Raw genomic sequence first — 19,161 nt, forward strand, 5'->3', positions numbered from 1 at the left:
ACAGCGCTCCATACTCAGAACCATAGAATTATAATGCCCCCTACAGGAGTAGGACACTAGGCAGAAAAAACACTTAGCTATGCTTATGGGCAGTCCTAGCTGGTATACATCCCCCTCTTTGCTATAGGCCTTCAGTTTAATAACAAACAATATCAGAAGTATCACAACTCCATAGAGGGGTGTGTGCTGTGTCCATCAATGAACTCAGAGAAATGGATTTTACAGTAAGTACAAAAATCCTATTTTCTCTTTCTTTCATTGATGAACACAGTGCTCCATATTCAGAACCATAGGGAGCTACCCAAGCAGTACCAAAACATGAGGGGTGGGACAAAAAATGCCAAGGCTAAACACAAGAGCCAACCAGGTAACAGGAGCTCAACAAAAAAACAACTAAAGCCCAACCTGAAAAATACACCCCTAAAGAGGGAACAGGCCATTTAAACAGCAGCCTGCAAAACCTTGAGGCCAAAAGAAACATCCACAGATGCCAAAATATCCACTCTGTAGAATCTTGTGAAAGTGTGCACCGACTACCAAGTGGCCGCCTTGCAAATCCAAGCCCCTGATGCTCAATGACGGAAGGCCCAAGAAACACGAATAGAGTTCGCCATCACAGGGAAAGGAGGGACTCGATCCTTGATAGAATAGGCCTGAGTCACCGTTTGTCTGATCCATCTGGAAATGTTCGCAGGAGAAGCAGACAGCCCTTTTCTTGGCCTGTCCCGTGATCACAAACAGTGAGTCTTACCTCCGAAAAAGACTCAGTGGCTGCCAGATACACCCGCATCGCCCGAACCACATCTAGGGCATGCAACGCAAATTCCTTGGGATGAGCGGGCCTTGGAGACAAAGAAGGCAACACAATGTCTTCATTCAAGTTGAAGTCAGAGATCACCTTAGGTAGGAACGATGGGCAAGGACAAAGAACCACCTTATCTTTGTGGACCACCAAATTGGGGTTACCACAAGATAATGCCCACCAGTTCGGACACCCTGTGAGCAGAGGTGATGGCCACCAAAGCTACCTTCTAAGACAGTGTAAGCAGGAGAATCTCTCAAATATTTTCAAAGGGAGGCTTCTAGAGGACTGAGAGCACCAAGTTCAAATCCCACGGCGGTAGGGGAGACCACACTGACGTCAGGGGTCTAACTCCTTGGATGAAAGTATGCACCACGGAATGCGTGGCCAAGGGTCCCTGAAAGAATGCCAAGGAAGACACCTGTCCCTTTATAGTACTCAAGGCCAACTTCCGCTCAACACCTCGTTTAAAGAAGGTCGAAATCCGAGCCACCAAAAAGGAACGAGGGTGAACACCAGTCGACTCACACCACAAAATGTATGCTTTCCACGTACGATGGTAAATCTTTCTAGAAGGTAGACTTCCTAGCCTTCGGCATTGTCCAAATCACTGACCCAGGCAAACCTGAATCCCTCAGCACCTGGCTTTCAACAGCCAGGCCGCCAAAGTCAGAAATTGTAAAGCAGGATGGAAGATCAGCCCTTGGGATGGCAGGTCCTCTCTGAGAGGCAGCCTCCAAGGGATATCGGCAACCAATCGCATTAGGTCGGTGTACCAAGACCAGAGAGGCCAGTCCGGGCCACTGGAAACCCCTTCTGCCTCGATCCTTTGCAGAAGCTGCAGAAGAAGCTTGAGAGAAGGGAAGGCGTAGATCATACGATACTGGCCCCACAGGGCCCCCAGAGCATCTGTGGCATCTGCCAGAAGGTCCCATGACCTTGCTACAAACCTCGGTACCTTTCTGTTGTGCTGAGACACCAACAGGTCCACCTCGGGGGTTCCCCACCGCAAACATATCAGATGAAACACGTCCAGGTGAAGGGACCACTCCCCTTGATCCAACACCTTAACTGTTATAGTCTGCCTACCAATTTTCCATGTCTAGAATGTGTACAGTGGAGAGGCCTAGAATGAAGCATTCTGCCCACCGGAGAATGCCGGCTACCTCCAAAGCTGCCAACACATTTTTGTTCTGCCCTGATAATTGACATAAGCCACCGCCGCGGCACTGACTGGATCCGTACCAAGAGCCCCAGGAGCCAATTCGTCCAGGCACAGCCTGATCACCTGAAGTTCTAAGACAAGGATTGGTATACTGGATTCTTCCAGCGTTCAACAACCCTGACAGGGCTCAGCCCTAGGACACCTCCCCACCCGGACAGACTGGCATCTGTCGTGACCACTGTCCAATACAAGGGGAAAAAGGACTTTCCCTGCCAAAGAGTTAGGGAGTGAAGCCATCAGACCAGGAAACCCCTGTTTTCCTGGCTTAGATGAATCTGATTGTCCAAAGACTTTGGACGCTTGTCCCATTTAACCAGGATCTCCCTCTGGAAGGACCTTATATGGAACTGTGCAAACAGGACTACCTCGAAAGTAGACACCATCAGGCCCAGCACTCACATGCAAGTGCGAGGAGGGACCTCCTGCGGGACAGCAACAGGTGAATCACAGCATGCAACTTCTGGAGTTTGTCCAGAGGAAGAAACACTCTGGCCAGAGCTGAATCCAGAGTCAGACCCAGATAATCAAATTTCCTGGATGGGATAAGAGCAGACTTCTTATAGTTCAGAAGCCAACCAAACTCCTTCAAGATCTGGATAGTGATTACCTTTCAGAGGAGGGATGGGCCACCTCCAGGCTCACCTGCCCCATATCTATCCATTCGCTTGCATGTGCTTCCACTGTGAAGGCTCTTATAAATTCATTAGAGTAGGACTGCAGGTAATACAGGGAGCCGCGGAGTGGCCCTGCAGCTTTCACATGCGTTTGCAAATGTGTGTTAACTAAACCCCTGTTTTGACGCAAACTGTTAGACAGGTTAATTTGGTTGGTAAGCAGACTGGCTAGCAGATTGAACTGGGAATTTTACCTTTGTTTGTTTCATGTGTGGAGCCCTTCCATGTGTTCTTTGCTATGAAGGCCAGTAATAGGTGGGGGCAGTGGCCATTTTGTTTGTTGTTAATGTGTACTGGTGAGTGGACATACTGGATGCCTTTGCTGTAATACTATCAGCTGGGCTTCCATTATGCCCCCAATTACCTTTCAGAGGAGGGATGGGCCACCTCCAGGCTCACCTGCCCCATATCTATCCATTCGCTTGCATGTGCTTCCACTGTGAAGGCTCTTATAAATTCATTAGAGTAGGACTGCAGGTAATACAGGGAGCCGTGGAGTGGCCCTGCAGCTTTCACATGCGTTTGCAAATGTGCGTTAACTAAACCCCTGTTTTGACGCAAACTGTTAGACAAGTTAATTTGGTTGGTAAGCAGACTGGCTAGCAGATTGAACTGGGAATTTTACCTTTGTTTGTTTCATGTGTGGAGCCCTTCCATGTGTTCTTTGCTATGAAGGCCAGTAATAGGTGGGGGCAGTGGCCATTTTGTTTTTTGTTTGAGGTCATCCAAGTAGCCTTGCAAAGCAATCCCCTGCTGGCATAGCAATGCCAGAACCAGGGCCAACACCTTCGTGAAGTCCCAAGGAGCCGAGGGTAATGCCACAAACTGATAGTGCTCCTCTCCCACAGCAAAGTGGAGGAAACGCTGGTGTCAGGCATGTATTGGAACATGCAAGCAAGCATCTTTGATGTTGATAGAGGCTAGGAAGTCCCCCTGATGAAGGGATGCCACCCCCCTGCGAATGGAATCCATTCTTAATTTCTGTACCCACACAAAACAATTCAGGACCCTAAGGTCCAGAATCGGATGAACCTTGCCCTCCTTATTTGGGACCGTAAACAGGTTTGAATAAAAACCTTGAAACAATTTCGATACTGGAACGGGGACAATTACCCCCTGAAACAACAGGTCATGCACCACCCCGAAGACAGCTTACCGCCGGTCCAGGGACAGAAACATGTTGGAAGGAAAGAACCTTTCCCGAGGACAAGAACTAAACTATCTAACCGGACAGAACTACCTCGTGGATCCATTTGTCGTTCACCAAGGAGTTCCACGGGCACGGAAACCAATGAAGACGTCCCCCACTCCAGACATGGGTGAGGGTGCACCTTCATGCTGAAGGGGCCTAGTGAAACCTGCTCCCGGCTTGCCAGACCAGGGCCGCTTGGAACCTCCCAAGGAGGGCTTGAAAGGTTTGGAACCCTTGTCAGTGGACCCTGATGGACGAAAAAACTTTTTTGTGTGCCAAAAAAGAAGGGCCGCAATTACGATGAGGCTCCTTCCCCTTTCCAGACTGCAGAAGAAAAGCGGTCTTCCCCCGTGTGACTCTTAATATCATCCAGGGTAGCCACAAACAGGCGATCCCCTTGAAAGGGCAAATCAGTTCGAGCTTTTTTAGAGGTTCGTTTGGCAGGCCAACACTTAAGCCACAACACACGCATAAGCACCACTGCAGAAACAGAGCTTAAAAATCAAGGGGGCCACGTCCAGAGAAGCATCACAAACAAATTGCAGCCCCTGGACCAACTGGTCCACCAGCTCAACAAAGCTGGGGGAAATCTGCTAACGTTTTCCCCACTCAGTGAGAGTTTACGACACCAATGCGCTGCTACAGTTGTAGAGGAATCATCCTCACTATCTGACAGATCAGGAAACAAGGCTACTAACCCCGCAGGGTGGGCCACATCCACGGCGACAGAGCCACATTCAGAATCTGACGTGATAGGTGAGGCAGGGAAGGGCAGGGGGAACTTTATGCTAGGGGTGGGGGTTTAAGGGTGGCCCACAGGGATCACCAAAACAAAGGGGGGCCTTGGGGGAAGGAGGGGAACCTGCAGGTCCAATCAACCCAGGGGGTGCCCACATATACCCCCACCATATCCAGGGGGAGAGGGGGGACATCTTACTCACCATACCACTGAACCAGGTGGGCACCACTCCAGACAGCAACCAACAAAATGGGGGGCTGTCAGCCAGAAGGAACGCTGTGACTCGGGCCAGGACCCAGTCGTATGCGTTATCGCAAGGCGTTTAACTTGCAGGTCAGCCCCTGTCTAGTGGGATTATGTCGCGGCTGACCCAGAGCGGAGCTCTGGTCTGCGTACGCTTGATGGCCAAACTGGGGGGACCACTACATCTAGCTATCCAGCCCGTTGCCCAGCCCGACAGTTGATTGTAGATCTCTCAGGAAAAAAACAGGAGAAAAAAAAATACCATTCGAATGGAAAAAAATTGCCAGAACCAAAGATCCCGGCAGAGAGCAAGGTCCTTACTCCTGACTAGGCAGAAAAAAACCTATAGCAGAGAGGGGGATGTATACCCCCTTGGACTGCCCATAGGCATAGCCAAGTGTTTTTTCTGCCTAGTGTCCTACTCTTGTAGGGGGTGATAGAACCCTTTGGTTCTGAATATAGAAAGCTGTGTTCGTCAATGAACGAAAGAGAAATAGAACTCTGTGTGTAAAGCATCTGAATAAAATATAGGAGTTTCACTTTTTAAATTTAATAATTGAAATAAATTACCTTTTTGATGATATTCCTATTTTATGAGATGCACCTGTAATGGTAAATATAGATTGGTAACAAATGCACAGGTAATTTAGAAATTCGAAAAACATGTCCATTTAGAAGTATGTTTCTACCCTAGCAGATTCCGCAATATTGTTACTAATCAGCAAGACATCAGACAACACCCTTTCCTCAAACACAATATACTAATTACTGCTTTCATCAGCTCGATAGTGCATATGGCCTTTGCTATTCGATGACTATTAATCACTACATTCCCTGCATCAAACAGAAACTTCCCATGCAATAACAATGAGATATAAATCTTGTAAGTGCTACATACATTCACTGAAATAATAGATATACTCTGAATAAACATGATTAAGCAGGTAATAGGTTCTGGCAACTCATACAGTATCAGATATATGAAAAGACATAAACTTGGCACAAGCATAGACATTTTCAGTTGAACATAGGTTGAACTAATACATAAGCAGGGGCTACTGGCAGCTAAACCTTCTTATAAAAGTTGAGCTTACCCATGCATCCTTCTGAGCCTTTATTTGCTTATACAGCCATCCCCTCATATAAAAGGTTCAATAAGGAGGTTCGAGAGGCAGAAATGATTGGCTGGAAACACTGAGATAAAAACCTGATTTATACTCAACCACCCAACACGACAAATATACTGTATGAATATATAAACGATACTCACTGGGCTACAATAAATGTAATCTTTCATGATTCAAAAAATCACAAGACAAAGGAGTCTATGCAAAAGTGCAAATATTAAAATGGTACCAAGACTCACATCACGCACACCTAAAACATACACTCCACCACCCCTAACATTCCATGTATCCAATTGGGCCCATGTTCATAAGGTATGTGAAATAATCAAAGAAAACAATTAACAAAAATAAACAAAAAATTCAATGAATTGGTGATGGTGTACCAATATAGGGAAATCGCCCTAGAAAAAGGGAGGAACTCAATGTTGATGAAAGACAAACGGATTAGCTGTTCAGTAATTGTGATGGAAAGTCTCCTTTGCATTGATAGCTTATTGTTATAGAAAGAGGAGCATATGGTTAGTTCATAACTGATTAATATATCACATCTGTTGTGGAGGAAAGATCTGTATGTGGTCCAGAGGAGGTATATTGTTCACCAAAGAGCAATGTCACAGGGTAGACCAGAACATCTGATATGTAGTTTCAAAGTAAGCTCTGTGAACAAGAAGCCTCCCTTGCACATACAGGTATATTAATCCATTAGGCATCAACCAAACAATCAAAGAAAGGACCCCCAGGTCACACAGTTGAATGGCTAAGCTTAAAAAGATAGATAAGTGAGAGTATACTCATCCATCTAGTAAGTCCATAGAAACATTGAAGCCATCATTTTCATGCAGGTGAATACATCTCCCAAATGTCCATAGTCCATGGTTCCATCACCAAAAAGGGCTGTCAGGAGGGGTTAATGGTGTGTATGCCTGACCGGTTTTGCCAGACACAGGCCGGCTGCTTTAGAGGCAAAAAAAAAAAAAAAAAGAACATGTGGACATGGGCAGAAGAGGTGACAGAGAACAGCAGGATCAACCAGGTTTTTTGTAGAATACAGAAAATGAATCTCATAGTGAATGAGTGAGTATGAACAGCATGCAATACAGCATTTATTGATCGTTTTTAATGATGTGGGTTTACTGACACTTTAAAATTACATGTAACAGTACATGAGTTTTTGTTATTCGCAAAATGGATTATTGTTTTTTTGTGTCTAGCTAGTATCTAAATAGCATAAACATGTGAAAGATCACTATATCAAAGCATTGTGTAGATTGTATAGCACATAAAAACATATGAAAGAGAGCAGTATTAGAAAGAAAAAATAGTTTGTTACATTTTATTTAACAACACTAACTACTTAATTGATCATATATTCACCAATATAACTTGGTGAATATCAAACACAGTATCTTTTTGTAGAAGACACACCAGAAATATTATAGTAACCTTTAACCAACTTGGTTACAAAAAACAAATGGTTACCAAACTCCTCTGTCCCCCAAAATAATCTCTGGTTCCAACTCACTGACCTCCATATCACTAGTGTGTCCTGTAGTGTTGTAGAGTTTGGTGTGAGGAATCACTGTATGCAATGGGGTTCAAGGAGATCGAAACTCCTGAAAGTGTCTGTATCTGTGTATTTAATAGAAATATTCCTCTTGATCAAACTTGGGTGGTGTGGGCAGTGGAAGAGGAAAGTATGTTGGAACTCCCAGGGATGGACAAGAGCATCAACACCCCAAGGGTTCGTCCCCTTTGTTCAGGGAAAAAAATACAGGGACTTTTGCATTCTTTGTTTTCCAAAAACAGGTCCACCTGTGGATACCCTTAACTGTTCATGAAAAAAACGTCCTGATTTTTGGGACCACTCTGCCCCCAGAACTCAATGTCTGCTTACGTATTCTGCCATCAGACTGAGAGTACCCAACAGATGCACTGCTGCCAGGGATTCCAGCTATATCTCCACCCAGGAAAGGAATTCCTTTGCTAGGAGCTGTAGCCTCTTGCTCAAAATGCCTCTTTTGTTGGCAGAGGCCACAGCTGTGGGATTGTCTGAGAAGAACACTTGTAAGTTGTCACCTAAATGATCCTGCTGCAAAGAATATAGAGCCAGAGCAATAGCTTTTATTTCTTTCAATATGGAGAATCTTGCAGCATACTTCTTTGATAAGGTGCCCTTTACCATCTTCTGGCCTAAATAAGCTCACTGGACTCTGGCATCTCTGGTCAATCTCCTGTCTACTGGAAAAGCCTGAAGCAACCTTCCTGAGAGGTTGTTCTGATTCCTCCATTGTCAGAAGGATCTTTTCACCTGGCTGGGAACACTCTGGAATCCAAAATGTCTAGTTGTTGATCCCATACTCCAAGAATGAACCCCTGAAGGGGTTATTATAGATGTATTCTTGCTCATTGAACTGCAGGTCCCAGGGGTGACATTACCTTCCTCCAAGATAAATTTTGGTTAGTCTGCAATGATAACATAGCTTCACAATAATCTCTTTGGTAAGAAAAAGTATTATACTGGTAAAGAATTGATGGAGTAATCTAGAAGAACTGTACTTTCTGGGAAGGTAAAAGGTTTGATTTCAGGAAGTTAAGAAGCTAGCCTAGATTTTTCAGGATCTTCTGAGCCATATTCAGATCTGCTGCATATTGCTCCCCTGAAGCAGCAAAAAACAGGGGGTCATCCAGTTAAGGAATCACAGACACATTTTGTAACCTCAGAGGTTCTAAGGGATTCTGTCATCACAATGGTAAAGATCCTTGGCAAGGCCACAGTTAGCTGCTACACATCTTGTAGGTCTATTGATGCCATGAAGCAATTCAGTAAAAGGATATTCCTGACTGAGAAAATAGAGTTCATGTGGAACTTTATGTACAGGATGAATCTATTCAGGGAGTTTTGGTTCAAGATCAGGCAAAGGCATTGGAACAAAGATTTCTTGGTACTTTAGTTCCTGTAAAGGAATGTCATGGCAAGAGATTTTAGGTTTTTTTTGGAAGTTCAGAAAAAGTACCTCCATACACTCCAGTTTGAAGCCCTGTCTAGTTATCCCCTTACTGACAAAGAGTTAAAAGTGATATTGATCTACACTAAAGTTAAAAAAGAAAAAAACTGCCGACAGGCATAAACTGCAGGCACCACTGCAATAACTCTCATTAACCTTTGCTATGACATTGCCAGATTGTGTTCTTGGCAACAGAGCCTTTTTAAATAGAGGGGCTCAAAAAACAGCATTTTAAGGAAAAGCCTGGCATTGACAACCTTCATATTCCTTTTCACGTTTACTTTAAAGCTCCTCTTCAGGAAAACTTAACTTAACTGATCACTTTAGATAGAAAAAAAACTTGCTAAATACCTTCTTAAACTTACCTGAAGCTGCAATCATGTGATTTCGCTAGTGTGAGTCCTCTTCTGCTTACTTCCTGGTGGGGCTAAAATTCAGATGTCCATGCCAATGCTTGTGAGACGTGGACATTTCCTTTTGATTCTTATTAGTCATTGGTTGGGTCCTCTCAGGAGACAGAAGATAAAACATCATCATAGTGGGATGGCAGAGAACTAGGGCTCAATGCCGTGCTGGATCAGCTGTCCTCCATTCTGGAACTAGTGGCAGTGAGGGACCTGGACAGGGGACTAAAGCCTCGTACACACGCATCGAAAATCAGCAGGGAATTTTCGTCCAAAGACCGATCTGCCGATTTTCGACTTGTTAGTATGATGCTTCCGACAACCAACTCCGACTTTTCGGCCGAAAAAAATCTGGTGTGCAGGCTATAAAATTTTTGTTCGCCGTCAAAACACGGCCGATTTTCGTGCAGTCAGTACAGATTTCGACAGGGAAAAATTTAATGAGCAAGTCTGGGCATGCTCAGAGAAGAAAGAACACAAAGAAAGCAAACCAACACATGACATCACTTCTGAAGTAGTGTTTTGTTGGGCGAGAAAATTTGTGTGCAGTCTAGGCACATTCCAAGCAACAAAACACCACTCTGGACAAAAGACGGACGATCGGTCGGCCGATAATCGTTGCGTGTGTACGGGCTTTAGATGTGTATGTTTGCCTTCACCAGGTATGAGGGCGGAAAAGACTCAGGATGGGTTACAGGGTGGTAGGAGGAAGATATTTTGAAAAAAATTGTTTTTGCCTGTAATAAGGTTTTACCTAGCACAATACCCAGAACAATGTTTTATGCCACACAACCAGGATAAACTCAAAAGGAAGCAACCAGCCCCAAAACCATTCCCATATCCCTTTAAAAAAAATTGGGAAAAAAACAAAAATAAAAGAAATTAAGCATTATTCTGTTTGAAAACATTTACAGCCATGAATACGAACCTTGATCGCATTTGTAAACAGAAGAGAAAAAAAACTTTCATAAGGCGATTATACATTTTCTGAATACTTTCTTCTTGTCAGAGAAAATTGACACTATGCAAGCAGTTCTTAATAACATGATGGATTAGTTCAATGAACAATAGTTTTAGTACTTCTGTTCCCCCCACACTCTCTCATGGCCGGATCGGCTGCCAGACCGCCCAAGGTTTGGCATATGTTTCTACTTTCTGAGTGAACTGAACCTTTACAGGGCTGTGTACACTCTCCTACACAACAGTATTCAGGCCTGACAAATAACCAGTCAGGGACCAAAAGCTACATTCTGGGGTAAAGGCAGGGGCTTTTACATGCTCTCCATATACTTGAATATACCAGGTTCATCTTAACAGTCTGACAATGGATCAGATTGAAGGAACAAACAATAGGCAAGTATTAGCTATGTATGCTCCCCCATAGTATTGACAAAGTGCAGGTTTAGTTTAATAATGTGGTTTGCAGTTAGGGATGAGCTGAAGATTCAATCCGAACTTTTATTCTACTATTATTATTATTATTATTATTATAATACAGTTTGTGCAGCACTTTACAACATGAGGGCAGATGGTACAGTTACAATAGAATTTAATAGGAATTCAAGAAGAATCAGAGGACACCTGTTTGTTTGAGCTTGCACTCTAAAAGGGAAGGTCAGGTGACACGAAAGGTAATAACTTTAGGGGATGAGCTGATGTTTTTATGTGAAAATAAAAGTATGGTTGTTAGGTGGAGGCAGGATTGGCTTCTCTAAAGAGACAGGTTTTTGGGGAGCAGCTAAAAGTGAATAGAGAAGAAGATAGTCAGATGGACTGGGGCAGAGTGTTAAAGAGGATGGTAGAGGCTCTGAAGAAGTCCTGCTAGTGATCATGGGAGAATGTGACTACACATGTAGAATACAGAAATATATGACAGATGCTGGACCAGCGCTATTAAACCCACAGTGTGAGGGGAAAAATATAAAAACGTAAACGTAAATGTAAACAATAGATATAAAAGCAGATATAGGGAATCAAAAAATATTGATAAAAAACACAATAATGATAAATGTTTCAGGTGTATATAAATACAAAGTCCATGGAGTAGAGTCTATGTAGAGATGGATGGCTGGGTGGCCGCCGGCTCTATCAGAGTTAGGAGGAGGCATTGTCGCCTGATGAAGGGACACGCATGCCTCGAACGCTAGCACCACCCCGCTTCCACCGGATGTGATGAGGGAGAAGCTGTGACGCCGACAGGACACCAGGAAGTGCCAGAAGCCACTGACACAGCCAGGACCCAGGGCTGTCTACACCTCTCCTGCCTCCCTTGCAGTGGATCGGATGACTTGCAGTGAAGCCTGCTCTTCTATCACTCATGTGAGTGCATTACCTTTTATGCCAATAAAGGATTGTTTTAATACTACACTCAGGTGGCGCTGCTCTGTTCTCTCTCTTTTTTTTATCGAGAATGTGACGACGGAGCTAGAGCAGGAGGTCTTGGGATGAAGGGAACAATTTGGTTGGTATTTTGAGACAAGGTTAGTGATGTACAGTAGCTGGAGATAGAGTTGTGGATGTCTTTGTAAGTTAGTAATATTTTGAATTTTATTTGTTGGGAAGGTGGAGGCTAAATTTGGCAAAGAGGGGTAGTAGACACTTATCAGTTGGCCATGTTTATTAGTAGATTACGGTTCCCCGTATCCAGCAACTTTGAGCAACGCATTCATGACTGTGGGAGATGGGGAGGTATCAATTTTATTTGCCCTCCATTTTGTATGTTCCCACTCCATTTTCTATGTATCTTAGTTATACAAGCTTTGCAAATGTGTACGTGTTACAGTTATGGCAAGTTTCTGTTTGTGGTTTTTGATGAAATCATGTCAGGCGTTTCTAGCAATAAGCTATATGCCCTATATGGTATTAAGTGTACTCGCTTATTTCCCGAAATGACGCTTGGTTTCCTTAAACTGTTTAACCAATAAGAACGTAACAAGTATCCTATACTTATGCTATATGCCCTTACTCTTTACTATATAAACCCCAACGAGCCTATAATAAACTGAGAGCTTGGTTTCACTATACATCTGTCTCCGTCTGTGTTACTTCTTGAAACCAGCCTCCCAGGCCTGCAAGACACAAAACGAGCAAAGAAGTTATAGATAGTCCGGGACTATCATTGGGACCAGGGGTCTCATCTACCTTCAGTTTTGGGGGCTCGTCTGGGATATGAGGATCACTCCCCGCGGACACCCACTCGCCCGGTAAGTAGAAAAATCCTTTTCTATGTAACCGTTTGTAGTGAGGTTCCGGGGGACCCTGATTAGACTCATATCCAATTGAACAGGGGTTGGTGTGTTCCGGGAACACACGCAACATACCTATAATTGAAATATTTCAGGGAAATATTTTAGTCTCAGGGAGACTTAAGAAGTATTAGAAAATTGCTCGTTTTGTGTCTGAAAAATCTTTAAGCTTTCCTTCTCTATCGCATAAAAGTATAAGATAATCTGTTTGTATGATTCAATGAGTCTGGGTGGTAAGTGAACAGACTCGAGTCATTTACTGAATGTCTTTTTTCTGATGAGAATGCCAGAGTAGTCACGCTGCATTCGAAACGCTCCGTATTGTCAGCACGGCTGAAATACACTGTGACTAGTTCACGTTTTGGGAAGACGCACGCAGGGCAACCTGAGTGGCAGTCGAGCATTGTGAACGTTCCATGACTCTGTGATAGATTGTAGCAGATGCCCTGTCCAATCTGCACCCATTGTTTAGATTTTGATATAACTCACCATAACTTAGACTCTGCTAAATTAGTCTGTATTTTGCCACTGAAGAGAAAAAGATTTTTAGGAAGTCAGTTTGTTTCTAGTAACCCTGAATGTAAAATTGTGCATCATAGAGTCAACTTTCACGGACAGATAGATTTTGACCTAGTAGGGGTAACATATAGACAACTTAAAAATATTTACCAGACACAGACAACAATCTTTTATAATAAATAAAATTGCCAGTTATAAATAGACAGGGAACTTAGAATTAGATTGCTTTAGTCTAATAAGCGCTCGGTCCGTGAACCCCGTTGTCTGCAGCAATGGGTCACGGAGGCAGCAAGCCACCCCCACCTCCCCAAGCAGGAGAAAACTGTAAGGAATATGTGGCGCGAGTCTGCGGCACTGACTACTATTTAATTAACCCTTGGATAGATAACCAAGCAAGATGGTCAGAAAAAATAGGGAGTTGTAATATAAAGTACATGGAAAAAGCGGGGAAAATTGGAGATGCTAATATAAGTGAAAGTTCTTTACCCACAGCAATTGCCTGTAGACCGGTAGACGGGTGAAACTGTTTGGTGGTTTTGGACTCTAGGGCTCCATTTCCACTTTTGCGACTTGTTGTGCGACTTGACACATGTCAAGTCGCATGATAGGTCAAAACCCATTATTTACAAATAGGACCGCTCAAACTGCTGCGACTTGAGTCGCAGCAACTTGAAAAAAGGTTTTTGCACTACTTTTGGGCGACTTCAGGGCAACTTGTCCCTCACAGAAGGAGGTCGCGCTGGGGTCCCCAGAAATAGCTGCAAACAAATTGCACTACAAACTTGCGCTTGAAGTCGTGTGACTTTGTAGCCACAATAGTGGAAACATAGCCTTAAAGCTGTGGTTAAGTGTCACTGCGGAGTAGCACAGTCTTAGGATTCAAACATTTATCGGTAATTTAAAGTCACAGTACATGTTAATTATAAAACAGCACGTTTCTGATTGGGCTACTAAAACCATGGAAGGTTTTAAAAAAAAGCCATAACAGAGAGAGATGATCTGTGTAAAGAAAAACAGCCTGTCAGCGCACATTTCCAAGGGCCTTATCAGAAGAGGCAAAGCAAAGAGTAGGACATTTTCAACCTAGGCCCCCCTACAATGAAAATATTACTTTACAAATGCCCCTGACCACACCTGCACCCCACGGTTTCGTTTTCCAAGGCAGATGTCGTTTTCTTTGCAGCCATTATATTATCTCAAACAAGCAGAAAATGTTTGTGTGTCAGATTCATTTAAAACTAGTAAATTTCCTTCCGTGTGAGAGGAAGTAATGGTCACTTCTGCAATTGCAGCTAGCAGAAGTTTCTAAAAAAAAAAAAAAAATAATAAAGTTTTTTTTGAAAATTGGCACTAAGCCAAAAAGTTTTTAGTTCTTTATCTGATCATAGCATGCAAGTGGTATCTGATATGCCATCTCTACTGACAGCCATACCATCCGATGTTACCCACTTTACAGTGATTGGTTTAAGTAGTGTGTTTTTTTTAAGCGTCCTATTGGACGAGGAGACACAGCCATCTTTGTTTCTTATTTTTCAGTCCAGGTAACTTACCTGGTGTAGAAATGCCTTAGGGCTATAAGTAGACAATTTGATTGTCCGCTCAATAGTTCTCCAGACCATGCAAGAGGGGATGGACACCTGCTCATGGTTCAGTCCCGCTACAATATGTATATGACATATGTAGTCACTCTGTGGAGGCCAGTCAGAGCGAGTGAGTTTATTGAAATGTACATGTATGTGGACACAAAGTGTCACAGGAATTATGACAGTGGTGTCAGGAAAGTGTTGTTCACCTTGGTTTTGTTCTCACAGAGAGTGATAGTAGAGTCAGTCACATAAGAGCTGCTGCTCTAGTGGGTCTTGCCAGCCCACAGTGGGTCTTGCCCACCCACAGGATCATTGATTGTTATGGATCCGGACTGCTCCTATCTATAATAACATTTTGAGACAAACCACAGGTCCAGAAATGTCACAAGTAATGTTGAATGCGTTTATATATCTGAAAACTGCTATGGTTGTAGCGCCTGCACTGGGCCTCCCAAATCATGGAAAAATGTTTTGTGTTTATGCAAGGGACAATTGTAAGACCATGACAGGTGTACTTGCCCAGGAGTATGGTGGTAGACTTTGCCCTATAAGTTTTTATCCAAAGATGGTCGCAGTCCAGGTCTAAGGCATGCCTGAAGTGACTCCAAGCATAGCATCTTGTGAGATGGTACTGGGGATGGCCACATCATTTGCCCTAGGTAGGCCCCAGCTTTAAATGGGCTACTGGTATTAAAGGTTGTGTTACACCACAACATGATTTATAGGCAGCCATAGAAGGAGCAAGAGATGTTTTTGTAGTTCATTTCTTGCTCCAGGCCAAAATATCACATATTGTTAGAAGCCATAAACGCATGCTACAGAACAAGTTTTAAGGAATTGGGTGATGATTTAGAAAAAGTTGAAAATGGCCTTTTTTCTAAAAGAGGGGAGCTCTGGTATGTATCCCCGCAGCTAGTGCCCCACTATTTATTGCCTAGTATTATGGAATAGGACACAGGGGGTGGGAAAGAACATATACAGTATTACTGGCAGTTTTTTATTTTATTTGCAAGCCCATCTAAATTCATGAAAGCATATGTTGCTAGATGCATCACCTGTATTAGGTACAAACAATCCAAACATATAAGGCCAAACATGAGCATCTCCAATACCCATCAACCCCATTCACACATCTACAAATAGGTTTTTACATATAGGCCCAAAGCAGGGAAGAAATAAGAGTTCCTTTTAGTCAATAGTAGATGGATTCAGCAGATGATATGGGCCAAGAACCGCATGACTGCCTAGAAACTATTGAAAGTGTCACTTCACCCCGTGCAGACATGATGAAAGAGCTCATCACCAACCTTCTTCAGGCTATGTTGTTACCCTCAGAGTTAGCTATCATTCACTGTAGGGCACATACCAGAGGTACTGATGACATCTCCAAGGGCAACGCACTAGCAGACAAAATAGCAAAGGCAGCTGCACAACAGTTACCTTTAGGAGCCCTAAAACAAATGCCTGTCCTAACCCACATCCTCCCCGATGATGCCCAGTTGATCACAGATCTACAAGCCTCAGCCACTGCTGAGGAATTGGAGGACTGGGGTTATCCTGTCTTGCAAAAGAATCCTATAACAGGATTAATTTGCAAAGAGGGGAAACCGTGTATACCCCGTAATAGTGCTCCTATTTGCATTGCCCACTACCATGGAATAGGACACATAGGATGGAAGGCCACTTTAAAACAGATTCAGAAAGATTTTTACATCACGGGCACAGCTCGATTAGTTGAAAATAATGTAAAAAAAAAAAAAAAAAAAAAAAAAATGCCTTACCTGCATTAGGAGTAATCCGCACATGAACACTTGCCCTATCCCACAACACAATTCACGCATCTGCAGATTGATTTTATACACATCCCTCTCCCAAGAGGGGGAACACAACCAGCATGTGTCATCACTGACATGTTTTCTCGATGGCCGGAAATGTTCCCCACTAAAAGAGAAGATGCCAGAAACTAGTCAAAATCCTGAAAATAGAGCTCAGGAATAGTGGAAAGGATGAAAAGCACAAATAAAAGAGTAATTGAAACTTAGAATCAAGTGGAACGGAACGAAAAGTTGCTCGCACCTTTCTTTTCTTTTTACAGGAAAATACCCATCCCTTCAGAGAAGGAGACGTAGTGGTGATGAAGCTGCTGACCAAAGGAAAGAAACCACAGGATTTCGCCTATGGCCCTCCCACTACCGTTGTTGCAGTAACCAGAACAGCAGTCCTGACTGAAGACAGCCCCACCTGGATCCACGCTACTCGAGTAAAATTGGTGAAGGAGGCTCCACCCCCAGAAGCAAGTCCAGATCCAGACCCAAGAGAGGTACTAACGGGGGCGGACGGCCCTGACCTTGAACAGGAAGGTCCAGAAGCAAGAGAGGTACTAACGGGAGTGGACGACTCTGACCTCGAACAGGATAGTCAAGAAAAGGGGGTTTTTCAGAGGCAGGCGGCCCTGACCCTGTAGAAAAATGACATTCCCAATAGCACCAGATTCTGGAAAACTTTGGCTACTTATAGGACTCGTATCATTTTCAGTCTTCTCTGTAGTATGGGTTACCACTAACTGTATTTATCATCCAGAAGACCTAGTAGGGCTACAGGCCATTTGCGGAGCTTCCAACACCCCAACACAGAGTAATGCACATAACAGACAAAAGAGAGATGAAAGCTCAAAAAGTCTTACAGATAAAATGTCATTGTTGCAATTTAAGTATGCCTATGCCCAGAAGTCCGGATATGAAAAATGTTGGATATGTAGTAAACTCCATCCTAGCACAGCTAGAATTCCCCTATTAGCAATACCTTTAAACTTCACCCCTTTTCTAAATGGTACACCTCCTGTTGTCCTCACCAATGTCACGAGAACACTCTCAAATGATACCCTCACTTTCCAAATTATTGGTAGAAGTCATTCCCCAGACTGGTGTTTTAGGTTGGGAAACTCCACCAAGGGAGCTGAAGTGTGCCGGCAAACTAAGATTAATTTCTCAATGACCTCGATGGACAGCTCCTTCTGGCACACCTCAGAACCAGCCCTAAACGCCACTCTGATGAACTTTCTTAACTCCAGTTCCACTTCCTCTTCCCCAGTAGGACGGTTGTTGTCAAATTTAGCTTGGTCTAGTTATTCTGACCAAATAATGGCAATATTTCACAAACGTCCCCTAGCCTTGGGAAACAGTACTTATATTTGTTGTGGAAAGATTTGTCACCCTTGGATCCCTATTGCACCCCAAGGGTGGTGTTACCTCGCATCTCTAGTTCCCATCATGGGTGTAGTGGGAGACAACAAAGGAGGACATCTCCTCGAAGCTAGTATGTATCCTAGGTACCCCCTCAAACACCGCAATAAAAGGGAATTATTCCTTGAAAAGGATATGGTATGGGCCTGGTTCCCCTCATGGACCGGATGGGGAATAGACATGATGAAAAGGTTGAATAATTACTCTAAAATTCTCGATGACATCCTAGATAAGAACTCAGGAGACATTACCAAATTAAATATAGAAGTGAGGGCAATTAAGAAACAACTTGAGCTCCATGACCTAGCCATAGAAAGTATGAGTGCTGCTCTTACTGGGTTATGTGAAGTTACGGAGGGTTATGAATGCTGCACATGGATACACAACACTTCTGTTGAGATCCCTGATTATTATGATATTATTGCACAACACAGGAAGGAAGTAGATAAGCTGCAACAGGAAGCCAGGAATATTGCTAAGACATGGAGTCCTTTTAGTAATGTAGAGTTTGGAGTCGGAGGAATATTTTCCTGGTTGAAAAATATTGCTATGACCGTTATCATGGTCCTGCTCTTTTTGCTTTTTCTATTTGCATGCTTCAAGCTGGTAATGTGTATTATTGCTAGAGCTTCCAGGCCAAAGGTGAAGAATATTTCAATGCTATCCCACCAAATTGCAGGCTGCAAGAAACCCCCAACTAACAGCCCTAATGAATATACTAAGTATGTCAAGAGTCACAAACAAAAGGGAAAGAGTAACCTTACTATCTAGGGAGTGACACAGGGTTTTTTTTCTGGGAAAATCAATTGGGAAGATTATTGATTTTAAGAGGGGATTGTGGGAGATGGGGAGGTATCAATTTTATTTGCCCTCCATTTTGTATGTTCCCACTCCATTTTCTATGTATCTTAGTTATACAAGCTTTGCAAATGTGTACGTGTTACAGTTATGGCAAGTTTCTGTTTGTGGTTTTTGATGAAATCATGTCAGGCGTTTCTAGCAATAAGCTATATGCCCTATATGGTATTAAGTGTACTCGCTTATTTCCCGAAATGACGCTTGGTTTCCTTAAACTGTTTAACCAATAAGAACGTAACAAGTATCCTATACTTATGCTATATGCCCTTACTCTTTACTATATAAACCCCAACGAGCCTA

The 19,161-nt window shown here is 43.3% G+C and overlaps 1 protein-coding gene across 1 annotated transcript; it reads left to right on the plus strand.

Moving 5' to 3' along the window:
• Positions 1–3,878: 3,878 nt before the first annotated feature.
• On the plus strand, positions 3,879–18,774 carry LOC309548189 (uncharacterized protein; the record flags this gene model as incomplete). Its single annotated transcript, XM_082248145.1, has 2 exons — positions 3,879–4,020; positions 17,309–18,774. The coding sequence occupies 2 exons, from the start codon at positions 3,879–3,881 to the stop codon at positions 18,772–18,774; spliced, it is 1,608 nt and encodes a 535-aa protein (XP_082104271.1).
• Positions 18,775–19,161: the final 387 nt, after the last annotated feature.

The sequence above is a fragment of the Pelophylax lessonae genome, assembly GCF_965119305.1.
Source record: "Pelophylax lessonae genome assembly, chromosome: 2".
Taxonomy (NCBI): Eukaryota; Metazoa; Chordata; class Amphibia; order Anura; family Ranidae; genus Pelophylax; species Pelophylax lessonae.